Source organism: Heterodontus francisci, chromosome 7 (genome assembly GCF_036365525.1).
Source record: "Heterodontus francisci isolate sHetFra1 chromosome 7, sHetFra1.hap1, whole genome shotgun sequence".
Taxonomy (NCBI): Eukaryota; Metazoa; Chordata; class Chondrichthyes; order Heterodontiformes; family Heterodontidae; genus Heterodontus; species Heterodontus francisci.
The window spans coordinates 60,472,375-60,494,108 of NC_090377.1; the positions used below are offsets into that span (position 1 = coordinate 60,472,375).

The window sequence follows — 21,734 nt, forward strand, 5'->3', positions numbered from 1 at the left end:
TGTGTTTTAGCGGTGGAGTCTTATGGAGGGATTGACGCCATTGTTGTAATTGGTGATAGGTCTCTCGCTTGGTGTTTTTGTCAAGCGGTCCTTTTGTGCTCTGCATCAGTTTGGAGGCTAAGGAGCTGGTTTGTACTTTTGAGGTATGATATTCTGTCAGATTAGCGGTTCCAGAGTGTTGTCTATGGGCCCAAGAATTGTGTGTGTGTGAAATCCAGACCTTCAATATAATCATGCTACAGCTGGCATATAGCTGAGTCTAAAACTCCAGCAAGGACTTGGTAACTTGTGGACTGCCCTACTGGTTGCAATGCTGGAGCAAATTCTTGGTCCCTTTTGTCGAACAGAGGCCCCGAAAATGCTCTTTTTGGCAGTAGCGATAAGGAAGCCACCGAGCTAATAACATTTCAGTGTTGTAGGGATTCTGATCAATACTTTTTTGACGGCTTTCCTATAGAAATCCAAGCCTGCTTTGGTCAACTCCCACTTTAGTTAGATTGAGTACCTTGGTTAGATCGCACCTGGAGTTCTGTGTGCAGTTTTGGTTCCCTTACCCTAGGAAGGATATTATTGCCATAGAGGGAGTGCAATTCACCAGACTTGTCCTTGGGATGGTGAGACTGTCCGAGGAAGAGAGTTTGGGGAAACTGGGCCTGTATTCTATAGAGTTTTGAAGAATGAGAGGTGATCTCATTGAAACATACAAAATACTTAAAGGGATAGACAAGGTAGATGCAGGTAAGATGTTTGTACTGGTTGGGGAGTCTAGAATCGGGGACACAATTTCAAAATAAGGGGGGAAGCCACTTAGGACAGAGATGAGGAGAAATTTCTTTACTCAGAGAGTTGTGAATCTTTGGAATTCTCTACCCCAGAGGGCTGTGGTAGCTCAGTCATTGAGTATGTTTAACGCAGAGATTGACAGAATTCTAAATACAAATGACATCAGATGTTATGAAGATAGTGTGGGGAAAAAGGCATTGAAGTGGCTGATCAGCCATGATCATTTTGAATGGTGGAGCAGGCTCGATGGCTGAATGGGCTACTGCTCCTATGTTCCCACCATGGGACTTGTTTCAACAGAATCACAGAGTTCGATGATGGGCTGATGTTGGTTTTTCATAGAATAATAGAAAGTTTAAGGCGCAGAAAGAAGCCACTTGGCCTATCGTGTCTGGGCCGGCTGAAAAACGATCCACCTATTCTAATCCCACCTTCCAGCATTTGGGCCGTAGCCCTGCAGCTTACGGCACTTGAGGTGCATATCCAGACTCGTTTTGAATGAAAGCAAAATAGTGCGGATGCTGAAATCTGAAATAAAAACAAGAAACGCTGGAAATACTCAGCAGTTCTGGCAGCATCTGTAAAGAGAGAAACAGAGTTAACAGCAGAAGGTGGAATTTGAATTTAATTAATAAATCTGGAATTAAAAGCTAGTCTAATGATGGCCATGAAACCATTGTCGATTGTTGTAAAAACCCATCTGGTTCATTAATGTCCTTCAGGGAAGGAAATGTGCTGTCCTTACCTGATCTGGCCTACATGTGACTCCAGACCCACAGCAATGTAGTTAACTCTTACATGCCCTCTGAAATGGCCTAGCAAGCCAATCAGTTGTACCTAACTGCTACAAAGTCAATAAAAAGGAATGAAACCGGACGGACCACCCGGCATCGACCTAGGCACCGGAAACGACAACGGCAAACCCAACCCTGTCGACCCTGCAAAGTCCTCCTCACTAACATCTGGGGGCTTGTGCCAAAGTTGGGAGAGCTGTCCCACAGACTAGTCAAGCAACAGCCTGACATAGTCATACTCATGGAATCATACCTTACAGACAATGTCCCAGACACTGCCATCACCATCCCCAGGTATGTCCTGTCCCACCGGCAGGACAGACCCACCAGAGGTGGCGGCACAGTGGTATACAGTAGGGAGGGAGTTGCCCTGGGAGTCCTCAACATCGACTCCGGACCCCATGAAGTCTCATGGCATCAGGTCAAACATGGGCAAGGTACTCTCCTACTAATTACCACCTACCGCCCTCCCTCAGCTGATGAGTCAGTACTCCTCCATGTTGAACACCACTTGGAGGAAGCACTGAGGGTGGCAAGGGCACAAAATGTACTCTGGGTGGGGGACTTCAATGTCCATCACCAAGAGTGGCTCGGTAGCACCACTACTGACCGAGCTGGCTGAGTCCTAAAGGACATAGCTGCTAGACTGGGTCTGCGGCAGGTGGTGGGGGAACCAACACAAGGGAAAAACATACTTGACCTCGTCCTCGCCAATCTGCCTGCCGCAGATGCATCTGTCCATGACAGTATTGGTAGGAGTGACCACCGCACAGTCCTTGTGGAGACGAAGTCCCGCCTTCGCGTTGAAGATACCGTCCATAGTGTTGTGTGGCACTCTAGCAATGCAAAACTGGGCATCCATGAGGCGCTGTGGGCCTTCAGCAGCAGCAGAATTGTACTCAACCACAATCTGTAACCTCATGGTCCGGCATATCCCCCACTCTACCATTATCAAGCCAGGAGACCAACCCTGGTTCAATGCAGAGTGCAGGAGGGCATGCCAGGAGCAGCACCAGGCATACCTCAAAATGAGGTGTCAACCTGGTGAAGCTACAACCCAGGACTACTTGCATACCAAACTGTAAGCAGCATGTGATAGAGCTAAGCGATCCCACAACCAACAGATCAGATCTAAGCTCTGCAGTCCTGCCACATCCAGCCGTGAATGGTGGTGGACAATTAAACAACTAACTGGAGGAGGTGGCTCCACAAATATCCCTATCCTCAATAATGGGGGAACCCAGCACATCAGTGCGAAAGATAAGGCTGAAGCATTTGCAACAATCTTCAGCCAGAAGTGCTGAGTTGATGATCCATCTCGGCCTCCTCCTGAAGTCCCCAGCATCACAGATGCCAGACATCAGCCAATTCGATTCACTCCGCGTGATATCAAGAAACGACTGAAGGCACTGGATACTGCAAAAGCTATGGGCCCTGACAATATTCCAGCAATAGTACTAAAGACCTGTGTTCCAGAACTTGCTGTGCCCCTAGCCAAGCTGTTCCAGTACAGCTACAACACTGGCATCTATCATGTAATGTGGAAAATTGCCCAGTTATGTCCTGTACACAAAAAGCAGGACAGGTCCAACCCGGCCAATTACTGCCCCATCAGCCTACTCTCAATCATCAGTAAAGTGATGGAAGGTGTCATCAACAGTGCCATCAAGCGGCACTTGCTTGGCAATAACCTGCTCAGTGACGCTCAGTTTGGGTTCCGCCAGGCCCACTCAGCTCCTGACCTCATTACAGCCTTGGTTCAAACATGGGCAAAAGAGCTGAACTCAAGAGGTGAGGTGAGAGTGACTGCCCTTGACATCAAGGCAGCATTTGACCGAGTATGGCATCAAGGATCCCGAGCAAAACTGAGGTCAATGGGAATCAGGAGGAAAACGCTCCGCTGGCTGGAGTCATACCTAGCGCAAAGGAAGATGGTTGTGGTTGTTGGAGGTCAATCATCTGAGTTCCAGGACATCACTGCAGGAGTTCCTCAAGGTAGTGTCCTAGGCCCAACCATCTTCAGCTGCTTCATCAATGACCTTCCTTCAATCATAAGGTCAGAAGTGGGGATGTTCGCTGATTGCACAATGTTTATCACCATTCGTGACTCCTCAGATACTGAAGCAGTTCGTGTAGAAATGCAGCAAGACCTGGACAATATCCAGGCTTGGGCTGATAAGTGACTAGTAACATTCGTGCCACACAGGTGCCAGGCAATGACCATCTCCAACAAGAGAGAATCTAACCATCTCCCCTTGACATTCAATGGCATGACCATTGCTGAATCTATCAACATTACCATTAACCGGAAACTGAACTGGAGTAGCCATATAAATACCGTGGCTACAAGAGCAGGTCAGAGGCTAGTAATCCTAAGGCGAGTAACTCACCTCCTGACTCCTCAAAGCCTGTCCACCATCTACAAGGCACAAGTCAGGAGTGTGATGGAATACTCTCCACTTGCCTGGATGGGTGCAGCTCCAACAACACTCAAGAAGCTCGACACCATCCAGCACAAAGCAGCCCGCTTGATTGGCACCCCATCTACAAACATTCACTCCCTCCACCACCGACGCACAGTGGCAGCAGTGTGTACCATCTACAAGATGCACTGCAGCAATGCACCAAGGCTCCTTAGACAGCACTTTCCAAACCCGCGACTACCAACTGGAAGGACTAGGGCAGGAAATACATGGGAACACCACCACCTGCGAGTTCCCCTCCAAGTCACACACCATCCTGACTTGGAACTATATCGCCGTTCCTTCACTGTCGCTGGGTCAAAATCCTGGAACTCCCTTCCTAACAGCACTGTGGGTATACCAAGTTGTGGCCTAACCAATGAGTTATGCAGTTCCAGCATAACCTCCCTGCTCTTGTATTCTATACCTCGGCTAATAAAGGAATGGATTCCATATGCCTTCACCACCTTATCGATCTATCCTACCTTCAGGGATCTGTGGACATTCACTCCAAGGTCCCTTACTTCCTCTACACTTCTCAGTATTTTCCCATTAATCGTGTATTCCTTTACCTTGTTTGACCTCCCGAAATGCATCACCTCACACTTCTCCAAGTTAAATTCCATTTGTCACTTTTCTGCCCATCTGGCCAGGCCATCAATATCTTCCTGCAGCCTACAGCTGTCCTCCTCGCTATCTACCACAAGGCAAATCTTTGTGTCATCCGCAAAAGTCTTGATCATGCCCCCTACGTTTACATCCAAATCATTAATATACACCACAAAAAGCAGGGGACCCAGTACTGAGGAACGCCACTGTAAGCAGCCTTCCAGTCGCAAAAACAGCAGTCAACAAGTACCCTTTGTTTCCTGCCACTGAACCAATTTTGTATCCACCTTGCTGCATTTCCCTGGACCTCATGGGATTTTATTTTTTTAACCAGTTTGCCATGTGGGACCTTGTCAAAAGCCGTGCTAAAATTCATGTAGACAACATCAACTGCACTACCCTCATCTGTCTTCCTTGTTCTTCAAAATATTCGATCAAGTTGGTCAAACAAGATCATCCCTCAACAAATCCATGCTGACTATCCTTGATTAACCTGTGCCTTTCTAAGTGACAGTTTATTCTGTCTTTCAGACCAGATTCCAATAATTTGCCCACTGCTGAGGTTAGACTGACTGGCCTGTAATTATTCGGTCTATCCTTCATTCCCTTTTTAAACAGAGGTACAACGTTGGCAATTCTTTAATCCTCCGGCACCACACCTGTATGCAGTGAGGACTGGAAATAATGGTTAGACCCTCTACCATTTCCTCTCTTGCTTCTTTTAACGGCTTAGGATACATTTTCATCTGGCCCTGGGGAAGTTGGGGAGTATTTTGCAGGATGTGTGACGTGTGCCCCCCCCCTTTGATCTTTGGAAACGATGGTGAAATCCAGGTGACGGTTGCGTTTCCTGCAAGTAGAGTGGAAAGTTGCTCGCGGTTCAGAATTCAGAGACCAGTTGCAAATCTTCTGTGGACGTTCAGTCTGTGAGGACTTCGCTGTCAGCTTTATTTGCTTCATAGTCCCATGTCGTGTGTTGGCTGTTAAAGTCACCAAACCATAGAGCTGGGATTGGGGCACTTGGGAGCACTGGCTTCAGCCATTTCACATTAAGGGTTTTGTTTACATTCTGGGTTTTTGGCATCAGTGGACTTAGGGCCTCCTCTGTGGCACTTCAGCTGGCGGAGTGGGCTGATCAGTTTCAAGCTGTTAGTTGTGCACAGCCAATGCACTTCACATTTGGTAGAAAGGATTGACTTCAGTTTATTCTTGCATGACTTATCCATTAATTTTGTTGGCAAAAGACTTTTCTAATAAGCTTATGAAATAGTGATTGAGAAGCAGAGAGAAACTAGCTTTTCCGAATTTTTTTCCCCAGACTATCATTGCAGTAGGTGATGTGGTCAAGGAAAGGTTTAGTTTTCACTATGTTTCAGATAGTTACTGGAGTCTCAAAGGTAGCAGGAATGTACTAACAGTGCAGGGCTTTGCTATTTAGTTTGGCAGCGTCCCGACTTCATGAAAAAAGTGCCAATTAAAGCTACCTCAAGTCTGTGTGTCCAATTTGGCTGATTGGCTTATGAGGCCATTCTTCTGACACAATTCACTGTCTATGATCCTTCAAACTTTGTATGTTGTATATCATCTGGGTTCCTTATCTTATGTATTGATTTTTGACAACATTTTCAGGTATGTGACAGCTTGTGCATTTGCACGTGATCTCCCCTTAATTGCAACTGGCTCTATGGATAAAAGTGTGAATATTTGGAGAATCGGATTTATAAACAATTCTGGTTCGTATTTAATTTTGGAACTTATTATCATGGATGCGTTAAAATTCTAATAATTACATGTAGGATGTATATACCTATTATCTAAAGAGTCAGTCTAGACAGTTGGTCCAATAATTTTTCAAAACTGAGTAATAGTGTTAAGACTTAATATAATTATACATAGATTATAGTGGAAAAAGTGAACAAATATGGAAACTTAATTCATGGATATAGCAAAATGCATTTCAAATGATTGTCATAATTTTTTTTCAAGGTGATGATTTCTCAGAGAAGTTTAGACACTCTGTTCAGCACTGGTCAGAAGATGAGGTCTGTTCTTGGCTTTCAGCAGAAGAGCTACAAGAGTTAGTAGTTGTTTTCAAATCTAACAACATTGATGGCCAAGAATTGTTGAATCTTACAAAAGAAAACCTTGAGAAGGATCTGAAAGTTGGTAAGATCTGTAAAATAGTAATGCTTCAAATATTATAGTGATTTAAATAAAAAAAATTAAAGGTTCAATGCAAATGGTAGTACTGAAATATACTTAAATGTACACTAAGTGCTATATCACAAAATGATTCAATAGCAGTTAGCTATTAGTGCCCATAGGGCCAAAACACATATTTCAGCCGAAGTTAAGTTCCTAATTGGAAAAAAGACAATTGTCTGAGGGTGAAATTTACAGACTAGGTTAACCCGCGCTGCTCTCAATATTTTATTGGATGTGGTTCAAGTGCTTAACCGCTTTATTCGAAAAGATTGCTAACCAAATTTATTTTCTGTTATAACATATTCATGTGAATATGCAAAATCATGACAGTATTACCACTATTTACATTTATACAGCTCCTCTTAATTGAGAAAATTGTCCCAAGGTACTCTACAGAGCTTTTGTCGGGGAACTAAGGAAGACAACCCAAAGTTTGACAGAGATTAATTTTCAGGAGGCTTTAAGAGGTAAAGGCACAGGAGTCCAGTGAGGGCATTCCAGACAGTAGGATCAGCTCACATTTTTACCATCAGTGATGGAGCAGGGGCCTGCACAGAAAGCATGATTGGAAAGGACTATCAACATCCTGAGGATTACCATTGACCAGAAACTGAAATGGTGTTGCCATATAAATATTGTGGCTACAAGAGCAGGTCAGAGGCTAGGAATCCTGCAGTGAGTCACCACCTGACTCCCCAAAGGCTGTCCACCATCTACAAGGCACAAGTCAGGAGTGTGATGGAATACTCTCCAATTGGCTGGATGGGTGAAGCTCTAACAACACTCAAGAAGCTCGATGCCATCCAGGACAAAGCAGCCTGCTTGATTGGGACCCCATCCACAAACATTCACTCCCTCCACCACCGACGCACAGTGGCAGCAGTGTGTACCATTCACAAAATGCACTGCAGCATCGCACCAAGTCTCCTTAGTCAGTAATTGCCAAACCCGCGACCTCTACCATCTAGAAGGACAAGGGCAGCAGATGCATGGGAACACCACCACCTGAAAGTTCTCCTCCAAGCCGCATACCATCCTGAATTGGAACTATGTCGTCGTTCCTTCACTGTTGCTGGGTCAAAATCCTGGAACTCCCTTCCGAACAACATTGTTGGTGTACCTACATCCCAAGGACTGCAGCGGTTCAAGAAGACAGCTCACCACCACCTTCTCAAGGCATTAGGGATGGGCAATAATGCTGGCCTAGCCAGTGATGGCCACATCTCTCAAATGAATTTTAAAAAATAGCTGGAGAAGATTGCAGAAGTAGGGTTGAGGCCAGGGTGGGATTGACAAATGACGATGAGTTTAAATATGATACCTGGAGAACTTGACAGAATAGGTCAGTGAGCATAGGACAGTAAATTAAAAGAACTTAGTGCCATGAAAGATGTAGGTGGCAGAATTTTGAGCTGCATATTTTGAAACGCAGTTGGAGAAATCAAGTGCAAGGATGCAAAACCTGTAGAACGTGAGGTAAGGCAGTGGTGAGTCATGTTACCAAGGCTAAAATAAGCAGTTTTGGTGAGAAGTCAGGTATGGAGGTTGAAACTCCATTCTGAGTTTAAAGCATGCTGAGATTTCTCAGTCCAGTTAAACTTGTTGTGAAAAAAGAATATTTGGTGAAGGTCAAAAATACTCTCTGGTTTTTCATGATATTTAATTGACTTAAATTTTGGGTCATCCACGACTGCATGTCAGATAGGAAGTCTTACAGCCGAGTGGATAAGTGGTTGGTGAGTACTTCTCTCTCGAAACTATGGCATTCTTTCGAATTAGGAATTAACCTCAATTGGGGCGTGTATAACGGTGAGTGAATTAATGAGTAGTAGCACAGAACAGGTCCAGCGGCATTAATTAAAATTAGTTTAAACAAGGTTCCAATTAGATACTAAAAGAGGGAATAGGGTATTTTTTTTTTTTAAGATCATGGATGGGCAGCTGCAACATGTGGGAACTTCAGGACACCTCACTTGTCTTGGGCAACATGTGTAGGAAGTGTCTCCAGTTCGAGGTCAAGATTTCCGAGCTTGAGGAGCAGCTGGAATCACTGCCCGGCAGCCGGGGGCAGGAGCGTTTCCTGGATCGTACTTTCCAGGAGGTGGTCACCCTACAGGCAGCAAGGGTCCAGGATACTAGGTGGGTGGCCATCCGCAAGACTAAGAAGAGGCAGGAGGTGCAAGAGTTTTTGGGGGGGTGTGTCATTCACTCAGTTACTCAGCATTGGAGACTGCTGGGAGTAATTGATATCCTGAAGGATTCTAGTCCAGACTATGGCACCAGTGGGCAAGGGACTGTATAGGAGGGGGCACCCCACTTTAGAAAGAATGTGAGAGGGTGCAGAGGAGATTTACCAGGTGTCAGGCAACCCCCCACCGCACCTGCCAAGATTGAAGCACCCATGAATTCGCTGCATGAACGTTAAAAAGACATTTCTATGGTAATTGACCGTGTTGGGACAAAGGGCCATGCCCTGATTCATTCAACCTGCAATGGACTTTTATTTGCATAGCAAAGAAGCTCAAACAGTTACCATTATAGGGAAGTGTCAAGCAGTGAAGAAAAAGTGGTTCAGATGTTTCAACAACCTTCCATAGCATTCCTAAAGCTGTGCGTATCTTTGCCCCTGCACAAATATACCTATTACTGGTGGATTTATACTTGGTTGTGATTCCTGACTTAAACAAGAACTGTAGGGTGAAGATTCCTGCATATAAAAGCATTGCAAAAGAAGCAGATTGTACTTTGCCTTTATTGCCATTTTGGATCTTTGGGGAATGCAGAATTTCTCACCTTGCAAGGCCAGCATGGCACTGACAATTGCAACAAACTCTGTAGATGCGGAGAGAACGGTGTCTAAACATGGATAGGTATTCACAGTGCAGCGACAAGGAATGAAGACAGACAGTTGCAGGTTGCTTCATGCGCATATTCAACCGCTGACATTCGTGAGTAAAGAAAGTGACGTGTTCACAGTCAGCTTTTTAACAATATCTTTTGCGTATACAATAAATGTCATTTGAAACCAGAAACATTCCCCCTTGCCTTTTTTTCTTATTTTAAATAGATTACTTTCATTGTTTGTTGCGACATCTTGAAATTTTCAATTTATTCACAATTCTTAAAATGTGAAATTTGTAAAGTTTGCCCGTGAGTGTGGTAGGGACTGATTTGTCACCCTCCTGCAAAAATGTATGGATAGTGCTCAGCAATTGGAACAATTCGTAATTCAGTGGCCAGAAATGCATCCTTTCAGCCAGATGGTTTACTGCTGGAGGAGGCAGCAATGATCCAGTAGTTGGGAAGCATCAAGGTTTTGTTGTAGTACCGTGCTGAATTCTCTAAATCAACGTTAGCATTCTTGAGTTTGTGGTAAGCCACTTCATTCCTGCAAGTTTTGGGATACCGTTTGTGGTACCACCAGCGCCGTCAGCCCACTGGTACCTACTGTCCTGTTGAAGCCGCGGGCATACTTGGCTGAGTTCCCTGGTGGATTTGTTTGCTCACGATTGTATGACATGTTGGGAAGTTTTGAACTATGACATAATGCAGGTTATGGCCCGTACGAGTAGGTCAGGCACCTAAGTGTTTTGGAACAAATGCCGATGTTAGTGGTGGCAGTGCAGTAATCTTTTGAGTATAGTGTCTGTAAGTTGCTGTAAGGTGCAGCAACCAACAGATGTCAGCAAAGTCAAATTGCCACCTGAAGAATACAGGAGAGCAATTAGAATGATGGAGGAATTGGATTTTGATTATGTAAATTAGGCATGCTCACAGGAAAAGAGGTTGAGAAGTGCTATGAGTGCTGTTTTTCAGGATCCTTAGGAATTACGTCATGTACCAGCTATTCACCTTGGTGAGAACAAATTGACATGACGGGGTGGGGGTGTTGGTGGGTAAATTCAAAACCAATCAGCAGAAATATTAGTTCAGTAAGTGGTCACTCTGTCGTACAGGCTCCCTAGGGTGGAAGCAGTTAGTATTGAATAAGTCTAAAGTAAATCAGATTTCTTTCAGAAAATATCATTTTGAGAAACACTATGAGTAATGTGAGACATGATGTGCTTGGTAAGTGTAGCATACTTGGGTGGAACAGGTGATTTTTGGACTCATGTTTCCCAAAGCTCACAACCACTGGGGTTTTCCTCATATTCTATCTGTTGTAGAGTAATTGATTGCTATTATGCAACAATCAGGATGGTAGATGATGGACCAGATAGCCCATAGTCTTCCTTTATCTAACAATGCTTATGCTCCTAAGTGGAGACTAGACTAGGTCTGGAAGATGAGAGTATGAACAGAGCAGCAATTCATGTTCAGGAGCCAGTAAATTTTCCATTTATAAAGAGCCAGTTTAGTGACATGCATTCAAATCCCAGTTTCAGAAGTAAGCTGGGGCCAAGATCATGGTGTAGGCAAGAACTGGGAGGGGATGCAGTGAAATAAACTTAACATTGTAGGTTAAACTCAGCTCAGTAAGCGATGGTTGCAGGCAGATGGGTTACAGACAAGGATAACTGCAAATTTGAGCTACAGAGAGTTCAACAAGGCATCGACATCACAGTTAATAGTTTAAACAATCCTTGATGCATAATTGAAAATCTTGCAACATTAAGCATAAGCTAAGTTTTGTACGAAGATTCTCCTCTATCTGCTTTCCAGTACTTTGAAAGTATTTTTGAATGTAATTTGAAATTTTAACTAAATAACTTATTGCTGTTTATTCTTAACCTACACTTCCAACTATTAATGTTGAAATATAATTGAGGTTGCTACTATTACAATTGTAGCAGACCTTTCATTGTCAAATTTTTATGCCATTTCATGTACACTTTGGCTTGGAAATCATTTTGCAGAGTCACTTGGACTGCGTAACAAAGCACTGCGAAAAATTGCAGATCTAAAAGCCAAAATGGAATCTATTTGTGCTGGTGTACCAGATGAATTTCTTTGTCCAATAGCCAGGGAGATCATGACTGATCCAGTGATTGCTTCAGGTATGTAGACTAAATCTGTATGTAATCGTGAATTATATAATAACTCACATTGTAGTAGTTTTACAGTAATAGAGTTAAAGCATAGTAAAACTGTTAATTTTTGGTGCTTCAATGCTGTGTGCTAATTTGTTGCAGTTTAATGAATGGATTCTCAGTTTCAGGGAGTTATACTGAAAGCCCACTTACTCACAAGGGGAAAAAAAAGGGATGTTAATTAGCCCCCTTTCCCACTCTTAGCTATTAGTAATTGGTTTAAAATCTGGAAAGCAACCAAATTGATCTCTTTTCAGGTGTGCTTAGAATATTCTGTGCTGTTTACCTACAGAGTATTGGAGCATAGAAGATTGAGGGCTGCTGTGACACACCCACAGCGTGGTTCAAACCAAAGGAGACAACGTCTTTTGGAGTGGGAGGTCCTTGGTACAGAATTAGATGACAAAGATGCACAATGGCTCATGGGTTAGAGAATGTTCTACTGTTGAAATGTGGTTCATGTAGAACTCTGAGCCCTACTGTTATTTACTTTCCCAGTGTTTGGTCTGTGGCATGAGGGGCTCCTTGTTCCATAATCTGTGCTTTTGCATGCTACTGACTCTTCAAAAACATCTTTTCATGTGATAGATGGCTATTCGTATGAGAGAGAAGCCATTGAGAGCTGGATTAATACTAAAAGGCGTACCAGTCCGATGACAAATAAGCCATTGGAGTCATCTTTAATTACACCCAACAGAACACTTAAAATGGCCATTGATCGCTGGATAGAAGCCAGAGAAGTACTACAAATGCCAGCAAACCAAGGCTGCAATTAAAATAACAAATCTTTGTATAGAAAAACTGATGTAATTTAAATGTTAGAATTTAAGAACTGGACTGATAATATATATAGTACACCAATAATGTCAATTTAATAAAAGTTTCATATGTCTAACAGTAAATTGGACATTTTGTTTGCACTGTTTATTTTGAGACAGGAATTAAGTCATCGGTACCAAAGAATAGTAACTAGGTAGTAGCTGCTACAATACTTCATACAGACAGCTTGCATTCCATGGGGTTCATAATAGGAAATAAATATTATTGACTGCAGTAAGAAAATTTGGAAGCACAATGTTCATTTATACAGCTGTTAACATAGAAAAACATGCACTTGCCAATGTCAGTCTGCTGTTTGTGCAGCAAGAACTGAGGAACAACTTTCCAAGCCCAGGCTTTGCATGCCCGGATGAATTCAGTCTCCAGGGATGAGTAGCTGGTGACCAATTTATTTAATTATGAGTACTCTGGTTTTAAGTAGAAATAAAATCAGGAAACACAAACCGTTCATGACCCAACAATATTAGAATATAGTTTTGTATTTTATTTTTTGAATTAATGTGCCATATATATTCCAGGAAAAGTTAGTCAAAACATTTTAACTGGTGCTTTCTGCTAGAAACTATACATTACAGTATGTTTGACAATGCTTTTCCAGAAATTATTTTTCTTCTACAGTATTCTATAAGAAATACATAAATTATATTTGAAGTTCATAGTGAAATATAACCAACATCCATGTGCTCCTAAACATGTAAGCTGCAATGAAAGTTTATGCATGCACTTTAAAGAAACTATGGAACGTAACTAAGTAAAAGGTCTGTTTTTACAAATATTTAAGCACAAGCAAATAAATAGTTGGGATTGGAAAATTGAACCATTATATTTATACAGTTAAATTTACACAAGCTACATTTAATTAATGTTTTAATTTGATTAATCTCTGCAACATAATCCTTGATTACAGGTGAGTATTACATTAAGTTTTTAAAGATTACATGAACCACTTTACAACTGAAGGATTAATCTCAAAATTGTAATGGCTGGCTTAAAAAAAACAGATGCAGTGTGGTTGTTTGACAGCTCCCTTTTTACTGATAAAAATGCTAATGCATGTTCTCTAATCCTTAACTGAGTTTATACAAGATAAAAACATTTAAATTACAGCAAAAGCACTTCAGGGCATTTTATAATTTGTACTTCTATAAAGTGCAGTTATTGTGTTAAATGCCATATTACAATACTCAGTGCAATAGTCAGCTGGGTTAAAGCTTACCTTTTTATAACCAACATGCAATGCTGTACTGTAGCATATTCAAATTATATGCTAATAAGCACCACACTGAGAATTACATTACCAGTGGCTACAAATTCTATTAGATTACAAAATACACAAAAAGGAATTATTTTCAACTGTTGCTTACTGGTTGACTTCAATAGCCCAATGGGTACTTTACACATTAGATTCTATAAAAGATCGCTTTGGTTTTATAGAAGTAATATTGCTTGAATGCACATCTCGAGCTACATTAGATTGTGGTTTAGAAATACTCTCTTGAACAGAAAGTGGAACTGTCATGGGTGAATTGGGTTCTTGGAAGTTCATGGCTGTCTGACAGGTCTTGGAATGCATTCCATTGTGAAGATTTCCAGCAGGCCCCTGAGTTGGAAGTTTTATGTGCTCATGATAAGCAGCAACAGGTTTGGCAAACTGTGCTTCACAATGAATAATTTGACCACCACCAACTGAAGTAGCATTTGTAACTAATCCTTCTGTTGATTGATCATGCCATGTGCGAATCTGTTGACTGTTGGACTGATGCTGCTGGGATCTTACTGCTTTATCTGTTATTCCCATAAATGGTGTAGTCCTTGGTCTGCATTCAGCCCCACTCAAGTTTTGGTTGGACTTCTCCATCTTGTATTCCAGGCTGTTTTTGATGTGAGCATCTAAAGTTTGGCCACTGTCAGAGACACTACTGTTTGAGGCTAGACTACTAGTAGAACCAGAACCTTTCATGATGGTTTGATGCACAGGTACAGAAACACCTGCTATTGATCCATGCTGGTTTATATCTGAAGACTTCACTTGAACTCCCTGAGCTGCATTTTCTGATAAATCCATAGTCAGCTGGGATTGAACAAGTGGCCTTTCTGCTGGTATTATATTTGTAAAAGTCTCAGTTTGAGTAGGTTCATTGTGCTTCAGCTGCACAGACAGAGAAGTCATCCTTTCTCCATAAATCCCAGAATATGTTCCACTGTTGCCTGCAGATTCTATCTGTTGCACACTTCTATTGCTTGGCAAGGGAATTGGAGTTTTATTGCTGTATTGATCATTTGCAGCTTTTCCTCCAGCTTGTAATAAATTCATATGCTGGTTTGTTTTCACAATTTGAGCTTGTTTGGGAGGTTGTGTAACTAGTCCTTGCAGTGTGAGTGGTTCTTGAAGGTATTTGTGTGTATGTTTATACTCTGGAGAGGCAGGCCTTGGGTTCTGAGAACCTGCATCATCTTGAAATTCCTTTCTAAATAGAACTGAGCTTGGAGAATGCTGAGGCCTTGATGAGACAGACTGAATTTCAATAGGTGGTCCAATACCAGGCTCATCAACTCCTTCAATGCCAAATGATGAACTCTCAAGGTGTTGGTGTAGCAATTCCTCTTCATTATCAGACTCATTGTTTTGCTGTGGTTGCTGATAATGCTGCTTCTGTTGTTGTGCTCGATGCAGTTGTTTATGTTCCTCTTCTATCCGAGCCAAAAGCCGCTTTATTTCTCGGTTGTTAGGGCAAAGTTTAGCAGCCTCTTGTAGATCTGAAAGAGCTGCAGAAAATTGCCTGTGAAAAGAAAATAGTATTCCACTAATAGCTGATGTGGTGAGTCGCTTCCAATCTAACTTTCGAAGCAGACCTGGGCTATTCTACTTAATAAAGTTGTCAGGCAGAAGAATACAAAATAAGACCATCAATTTTTCTATTTTCACTAACTTTTTAAAAAACTTTTCTGAGCAATTAATTGCTTTAAGTGGGCTGCAGGCTATTTTGGGAGGCATGGATGGAACTGCTTACCTGCTGCTCCTTTTAGCCCTTCCTCTGGCATAGTAAGCTTCATATGATTTTGGCTTTAATTCCAATGCCTTAGAAGCAAATTCCTCTGCCATTCCAAAGTCCTGTCAGAAAGCAGAAGAAACACATTAGGGATACAAATAGTCATTTGGTAGTACAGAACTTGGGAATTGCTGAAAATAGAGACGTTGTTGAAAATTTTCATCTTGCACTCATCAGAACAACACGAAAGAATAACCAATGTAAGGGAAAACAACAACTTGTACTGCACGGGAAGACAGTGCTGATTGGTAGAAGGGTTGCTATGGAAAATGCACCAGTTTACAGTGACTGACAGTTAACTGCCAAACTTTGTTTGAAATTTAAACCATGCAGCTTGACTGTGATTGGTCAAGACGTTGCCCTGAGGAATGAACCAGCGAATGGCTGTCACTTATTTTGTTCAGCTGAAACAGGTGCAATGTGCGCACATGTTCTGTCTGCAAAGAACAGGGCCCTGTGTATTAATATATGTAGTTTCCAGTACACGCAAATGTGCCACACTGCGAACCCTACTGACAATCTTAAATTGGTCAGCGTAATTCTTAGCACACTGCGGATTATTTAGTAAATGTTGTCCAATCGCGGAATCACACCTAATGTTGGACACGTTTGAGTTTTGCAAGCACAGGCTGGTTGGGTACGGCCTGTATCTTGCCCGTTACGAACAGCGGAAGGGACATGTTTGATACGATCCGCCAGTCTTTTGGATGCACCTTGCATCACACTGGCACTAAAATTCATAGATCACATTACTCATTTGTGCGATAGGCAGGACGTCTTTTTGGCTTGATGGTAGCATCCTGTTAGTGGCGAACACCACACGTGTTGCTACTGCATAGTAGCAGCGTGAAACAGCTAGCTTTAGCTGTTCAAATTTTTGGGATACATTTCCCTTTCAGGCTAATTTGAGGTAGTTTGGGCACTTTTCAGGGCCTAAAATGACAGCCTTGAGCCCGTTCATAAGTTTGCGCGATATATGACGAGAAATGATCTGATCAGGGTAGCCATTGTCACACAGGATGTCACTGATTCGCCCTATTTCAGCATCAAGCTTGCACAGTGAGCAAATGTCCTGCCTATCACACATGAGTATTGTGATATATGCTCGCAGTATGGTGCATTTGCGCATACTGGAAGCTACATATATTAATACACAGGGCCCTGTTCTTTGCAGATAGAAAGAGCATGTACACACATTGTGCCTGTTTCAGCTGAACAAAATAAGTGACAGCCATGTGGTGGTTCATTCCTCAGGGCAATGCCTTGACCAGAGTTAAGCTGCCTGGTTTAAATTTCAAACAAAGCTTGGCAGTTAACTGTCAGTCACTGTAAACTGGTGCATTCTCCATGGCAATGCCTCTACCATTCAGAGTTCACTTGCCAACCAATCAGCACTCTCTTCTTATGCAGTATTAGTTGTTATTTTCCCTTACACTGGTTATTCTTGCGTATTGTCCTGATGAGTGCAAGACAAAAAGCTTAGACAGCATACCTATTTTCAGCAATTCATATTAAGGATACTTATTTTGTCTTTTTAATATGCAATCTTGTTCTTAAAAGTTGGTCAATTTTTTGGTTTAAAGCACATCCCCTTATCTATATAAATATTGCACTGAGGGAGGGGTCAGACAGGGGACAAATGTAAGGCAGTCTAAGATGGGTTTGCAGTATATGTGTGTAAAATTACATGAGCATGGTTTATAAGGTTAAACTGCAGGCACAAGTCAGCACATGGGACTGTGATGGAGATATCACAGAAACTATTATAGCACTTGAGCAGGATAATGTGGTTTGGGTCAAAGACCAAATCTATTTGGTTAGAATTAACAATATAGGAGTAGAAGAGCCATTATGCTACTGGGTGTATATTTGTAGGCCATCAAAGAGCTGGAAGGAGGTAGAGGAGCAAATTTGCATACAAATTACATAAAGATGTAGGATCTATAGAGTAATATTGGGGGACTTTAACAGTGTAAAGGGCAAAAGGAGAGGAATTCATGAAATATGTGCAAGGAAACTTTTAAGTGTTTTTTCAACCCCGTGAGGAAAGATGTGCTGGATCTGGTTCTGGGAAATGAAATGGGGCAAGTGGAACATGTTTCAGTGCAGGAGTAGTTGGAGAATGGTGATCATATCATTAAGTTTAGAACAGTTATGAAAAAGGACAAGAATGAATCAAGCGTAAAAATACTTGCCTGCAGGAGGGTTAACTTCAGTGAATTGAAAAGGGAATGGAATCAAAAGATTGGTAGGTGGTTTTGATATACAGTAGCCATATTCCCATGAGAGGGAAAGGAAGGGCTTCCAAAGCTACAGCTCTAAAGCTAAGAGAGACAAATTAGATAAAGAGGCTTAGGCCAAATGTATGATTCATAATACAATAGAGAACTAAGTTGAATACAGAAAATAGAGGCAATCTAAAAAGGAATAAGGGGGCAAAAGGAGTGTATGAGAATGGATTAGTGGCTAACATAAAAGGAACCAGAAAGTCTTTTATGAACATAAGTAGTCTTAAAGGAAGGGTGGGGACGATAAGGGACCAAAAAGCAATTGCCCTGTGGAGGGCACAACTGAGATAGTAAATGAGTACTTTGCATCAGTCTTCACTAAAGAGGATGCTGCCAATGCAGTAGTAGAGGAAGCGGTAGTAGTGATATTGAATAGGATAAAAATAAAGAGGTACGTAAAAGTTGGCAATCCTCAAAGTAGAAAAGTCGTGGGGTACATCCTAGGTTGAGGGAAGTAAGGGTGGAAATTTGCAGAGGCTCGGACTACAATTTCCCAATCCTCAGATAAGGGGTGAAGCTAGAAGATGGAGGATTGCAAATGTTACACCCTTGTTTAAAAAGGAGGGATAAATCTGGAGAGCATGGAGGTTGATGCATATGTGATAAAGTACCACGTTAGACTTGTTGGCAAAATTAAAGCCCATGGCATTAAAGAGAATGTGGCTGCATGGATATGAAACTGTCTTTGGGAATGAATGCAGATAGTTGTGAACGGTTGTTTTTCAGACTGGATATAGTGGTGTCTGCTCAGGATCGATATTAGAACTGCTGGTCTTTTTGGTATATTAATGACCTGCACTGCAGAATATATAGGGTATAATTCTAAAGTTTGCACATGAGACAAACATGGGAATGTAGGAAATTATGAAGATATTAACAGAATTCAGGAGGACATGGACAAACTATTGAAATTTAATGCCAAGTAAAGTGAAACATTTTGGTATGAAGAATGAGAAGCAATGGACTGAATTATGCAGTCAGCACAAAGCAACAACGCATGTCCTGGACTTCAAAGAAAGCTGCCCACAACAATCTAGCAATCTCTGTGGCACCTTTACTGGTGTCAGTTTGTTTCTGGTGCCAAGATAACAGGATATCCAGGTGTCCAGCAGCAGTGATGTCATCAAGCATGGTAAGCAGCCAATCATATCAGCCACTGAACCAGGATGTTAAAAGCACTGAATCCCATCACTTTTACGTTTACGTTTTAGATATAGCAAAACAAATGATTCGGACATACACATGGGGTTAAGGTAGAAGATTAATAATAAACTTGTTAAAAAAAAATTAAATATGTGGAATTCCTTGCGGATAAATATGGCAGTCAATATAAAATTACTCCTTCAGGGCCAGTGAAGCTGTTTAACAGGAACTATGAACAACCCAGTTAGAGCTCATTCGACAGATGTAACTTATTCAAGGGTTTTTCCAACAAGACTGAGTATGTGCAAGAATGGAAGTTCTCACCAGTTCAGTGATTTCCAATAGATTGCAATCGGGGGGGACTTGAACAGCACATTTAGGGAAGCACAGAATCGCTGATGGTTTTGTCATTATTATCTGGGCCAATACAAACTAAATGGTAGAATTGTAAAGGAGGCACAGGAAGGGAGAGACATGGGATTGTACATACACAAATTTTTGAATGTGGCAGGGCAAGTTCAGAAGGCTGTTTTTAAAAAAAAAGAGGGATCCTTGGCTTTAATAGAGGAATGAGAGTACAAAAGCAAAGAATTTATGCTAAACCTTTATATAAAAACGAGTTGGGCCTCAGCTGGAACCACTGTGCTCAATTCTGGAAACCACCCTTTAAGAAGGAGGTCAAGAACTTGGACAGGGTGCAGAAAAGATTTACGGGAGTGGAACTGGTGGGGGGAAAGAAATATTTCCGGGGGGACTTCAGTTATGTGGAGAGACTGGGGTTGTTCTTGGAACAGAGTGTGTTAAGGGGAGATTCGACAGAGGCGTTCAAAATCATGAACTGTTTTGATAGAGTAAATAAGGAGAAACTGTTTCCACTAGCAGAAGAGTTGGTAACCAGAGGATACAGATTTAAGGTTCTTTTGGCAGGGGCGAAATGAGGAAATTTTCTTTTCAAACCCAGCAACTTGCTGTGATCTAGAATGCACTGTCCGAAAGGTTGGTGGGAGCAGATTCAAAAGGGGATAGGATAAATACCTGAAGAGAAAAAAAATTAGTGCTATGTGGAAAGTGCAGGGGAGTGGGACTAACCAGATAGCTCTACCAAAGAGCCAGCAAAGGCACAATGGGCTGACTGGCTTTCTCCTATGCTGCATCATTCTGATTCATCTAAGTAAGTCGAAACAAAAGATAGCAAATGAGAAAAGTAAGTTCTAATGGGGACAGAAGAAATGAAGTAATGATCGACGGAGGATGTTTACGAGCAAAAGTGCCAGGCTTCACGAAAGAGTGAAGAAATGTGATAACTGTCTACAATGAAAAAATAGACTTGCATTTATATGCGCCTTTCATGACCGCAAGATGTCCCAAATCTCTCTATAGCCAATGAAGCAATGTAGGAAACGCAGCAGCCAACTTGCACACTAACAGCATTTGAAAATGACCAGATAATCTTTTTGTGACATTCATTCAGGGATAAATATTAGCCAGGGCACCGGTGATAATTCCCCTACTCTTCGAAATAGTTCCATGGGATCTTTTACTTTCACCCGAGAGGAGAGTCGGAGCCTCAGTTTAATGCCTTATCTAAAGATGGCACCTCCAACAGTGCCAGAGTCCTCAGTACTGCACTAGACTGTCAGCATTGATTTTTGTGTTGAAGTCCTTGAGTGGGAATTGAACCCACAACCTTCTGACTCAGGCGAGCGTGCCTATCACGAGGCATGGCTGACACAGGTTCAGAAAATAAATAAGAAAAGTATTATAACTTTAGAAAGGAAGTTTCAGGACCTTATACAGACAGACAAAAGTGAGAATATTTTTGAGGGCAAGTGGATAGTATTAGTTTTGGTAAATGAGTCATCACAGGTCTGTGAAATGACCAAAACACTAGACCACGAGAGTGAACTATCAGCTGGGGTCCACCATAACAGGATTACCATGAAATAAAGGCAAGGACTAAGGGAAGCCAAGATAGTGAGAATAATAGATAGATTGTTCAGACATCTTAAGAATCCTGTGAAGCCATTTGAGATTACATAAATGAACAGCTATCAGGCTCTTTCTTTGAAAGTAGCAATAAAGGTGGTCTCAAAAGTGGCAACTAGTAGAAGAAAAGACATAAAACCAAAAAGTGCTGGAAATACTCAGCAGGTCTGGCAGCATCTGTGGAGAGGGAAGCAAAGTTAAGGTTTCAGGTCAGTGACCTTTCATCAAAAGAAAAGACAGCTTGTATTGAGAGTCACAATGAGATTGCAGTCAGAGGGGACTGTGCTCAGGAATATGACCAACCATGTGCATCATAAAGGCAATACCAATAGAATGATCAGTTGTCTGCCTGGACTGAGAGCAGTACATATCAAAGAAAGGTTAGAAGGGATACTGAGATGAGAGGTAGAGGCATCGTGGCAATAGTCCATGTAGGGGTAAACAACAAAGGGAGAAAAAGTCAAGTGTGCGAGGATTGCCTTCAAACTCACAGATGCGAAGTAAAGTTTTACAGTATACTTTTGGAATTTGAGGTTGTAAATGA

The 21,734-nt window shown here is 41.9% G+C and overlaps 2 protein-coding genes across 6 annotated transcripts in view; one reads left to right on the forward strand and one right to left on the reverse strand.

Annotated features, from left to right (window-relative positions):
• wdsub1 (WD repeat, sterile alpha motif and U-box domain containing 1) overlaps nt 1–12,779 on the forward strand; it is a 95,219-nt gene extending 82,440 nt beyond the window's left edge. The window contains exons 8-11 of the mRNA XM_068035285.1: nt 6,278–6,381; nt 6,635–6,814; nt 11,710–11,850; nt 12,472–12,779. Of these exons, the coding sequence (XP_067891386.1) occupies nt 6,278–6,381; nt 6,635–6,814; nt 11,710–11,850; nt 12,472–12,659 (613 nt within the window). The 3' untranslated portion in view covers nt 12,660–12,779. The remainder of the gene's footprint in view (nt 1–6,277; nt 6,382–6,634; nt 6,815–11,709; nt 11,851–12,471) is intronic.
• Nucleotides 12,780–12,891: 112 nt separating this feature from the next.
• tanc1a (tetratricopeptide repeat, ankyrin repeat and coiled-coil containing 1a) overlaps nt 12,892–21,734 on the reverse strand; it is a 291,461-nt gene continuing 282,618 nt past the window's right edge. For 2 of the 5 annotated variants that reach the window (XM_068035280.1, XM_068035279.1), the window contains exons 25-26: nt 15,735–15,835; nt 12,892–15,503 (exon numbers count right to left, since the gene is read on the reverse strand). In XM_068035280.1, the coding sequence (XP_067891381.1) occupies nt 14,117–15,503; nt 15,735–15,835 (1,488 nt within the window). In that variant the 3' untranslated portion in view covers nt 12,892–14,116. The remainder of the gene's footprint in view (nt 15,504–15,734; nt 15,836–21,734) is intronic. The other 3 variants (XM_068035278.1, XM_068035276.1, XM_068035281.1) reach the window with 2 other exon arrangements.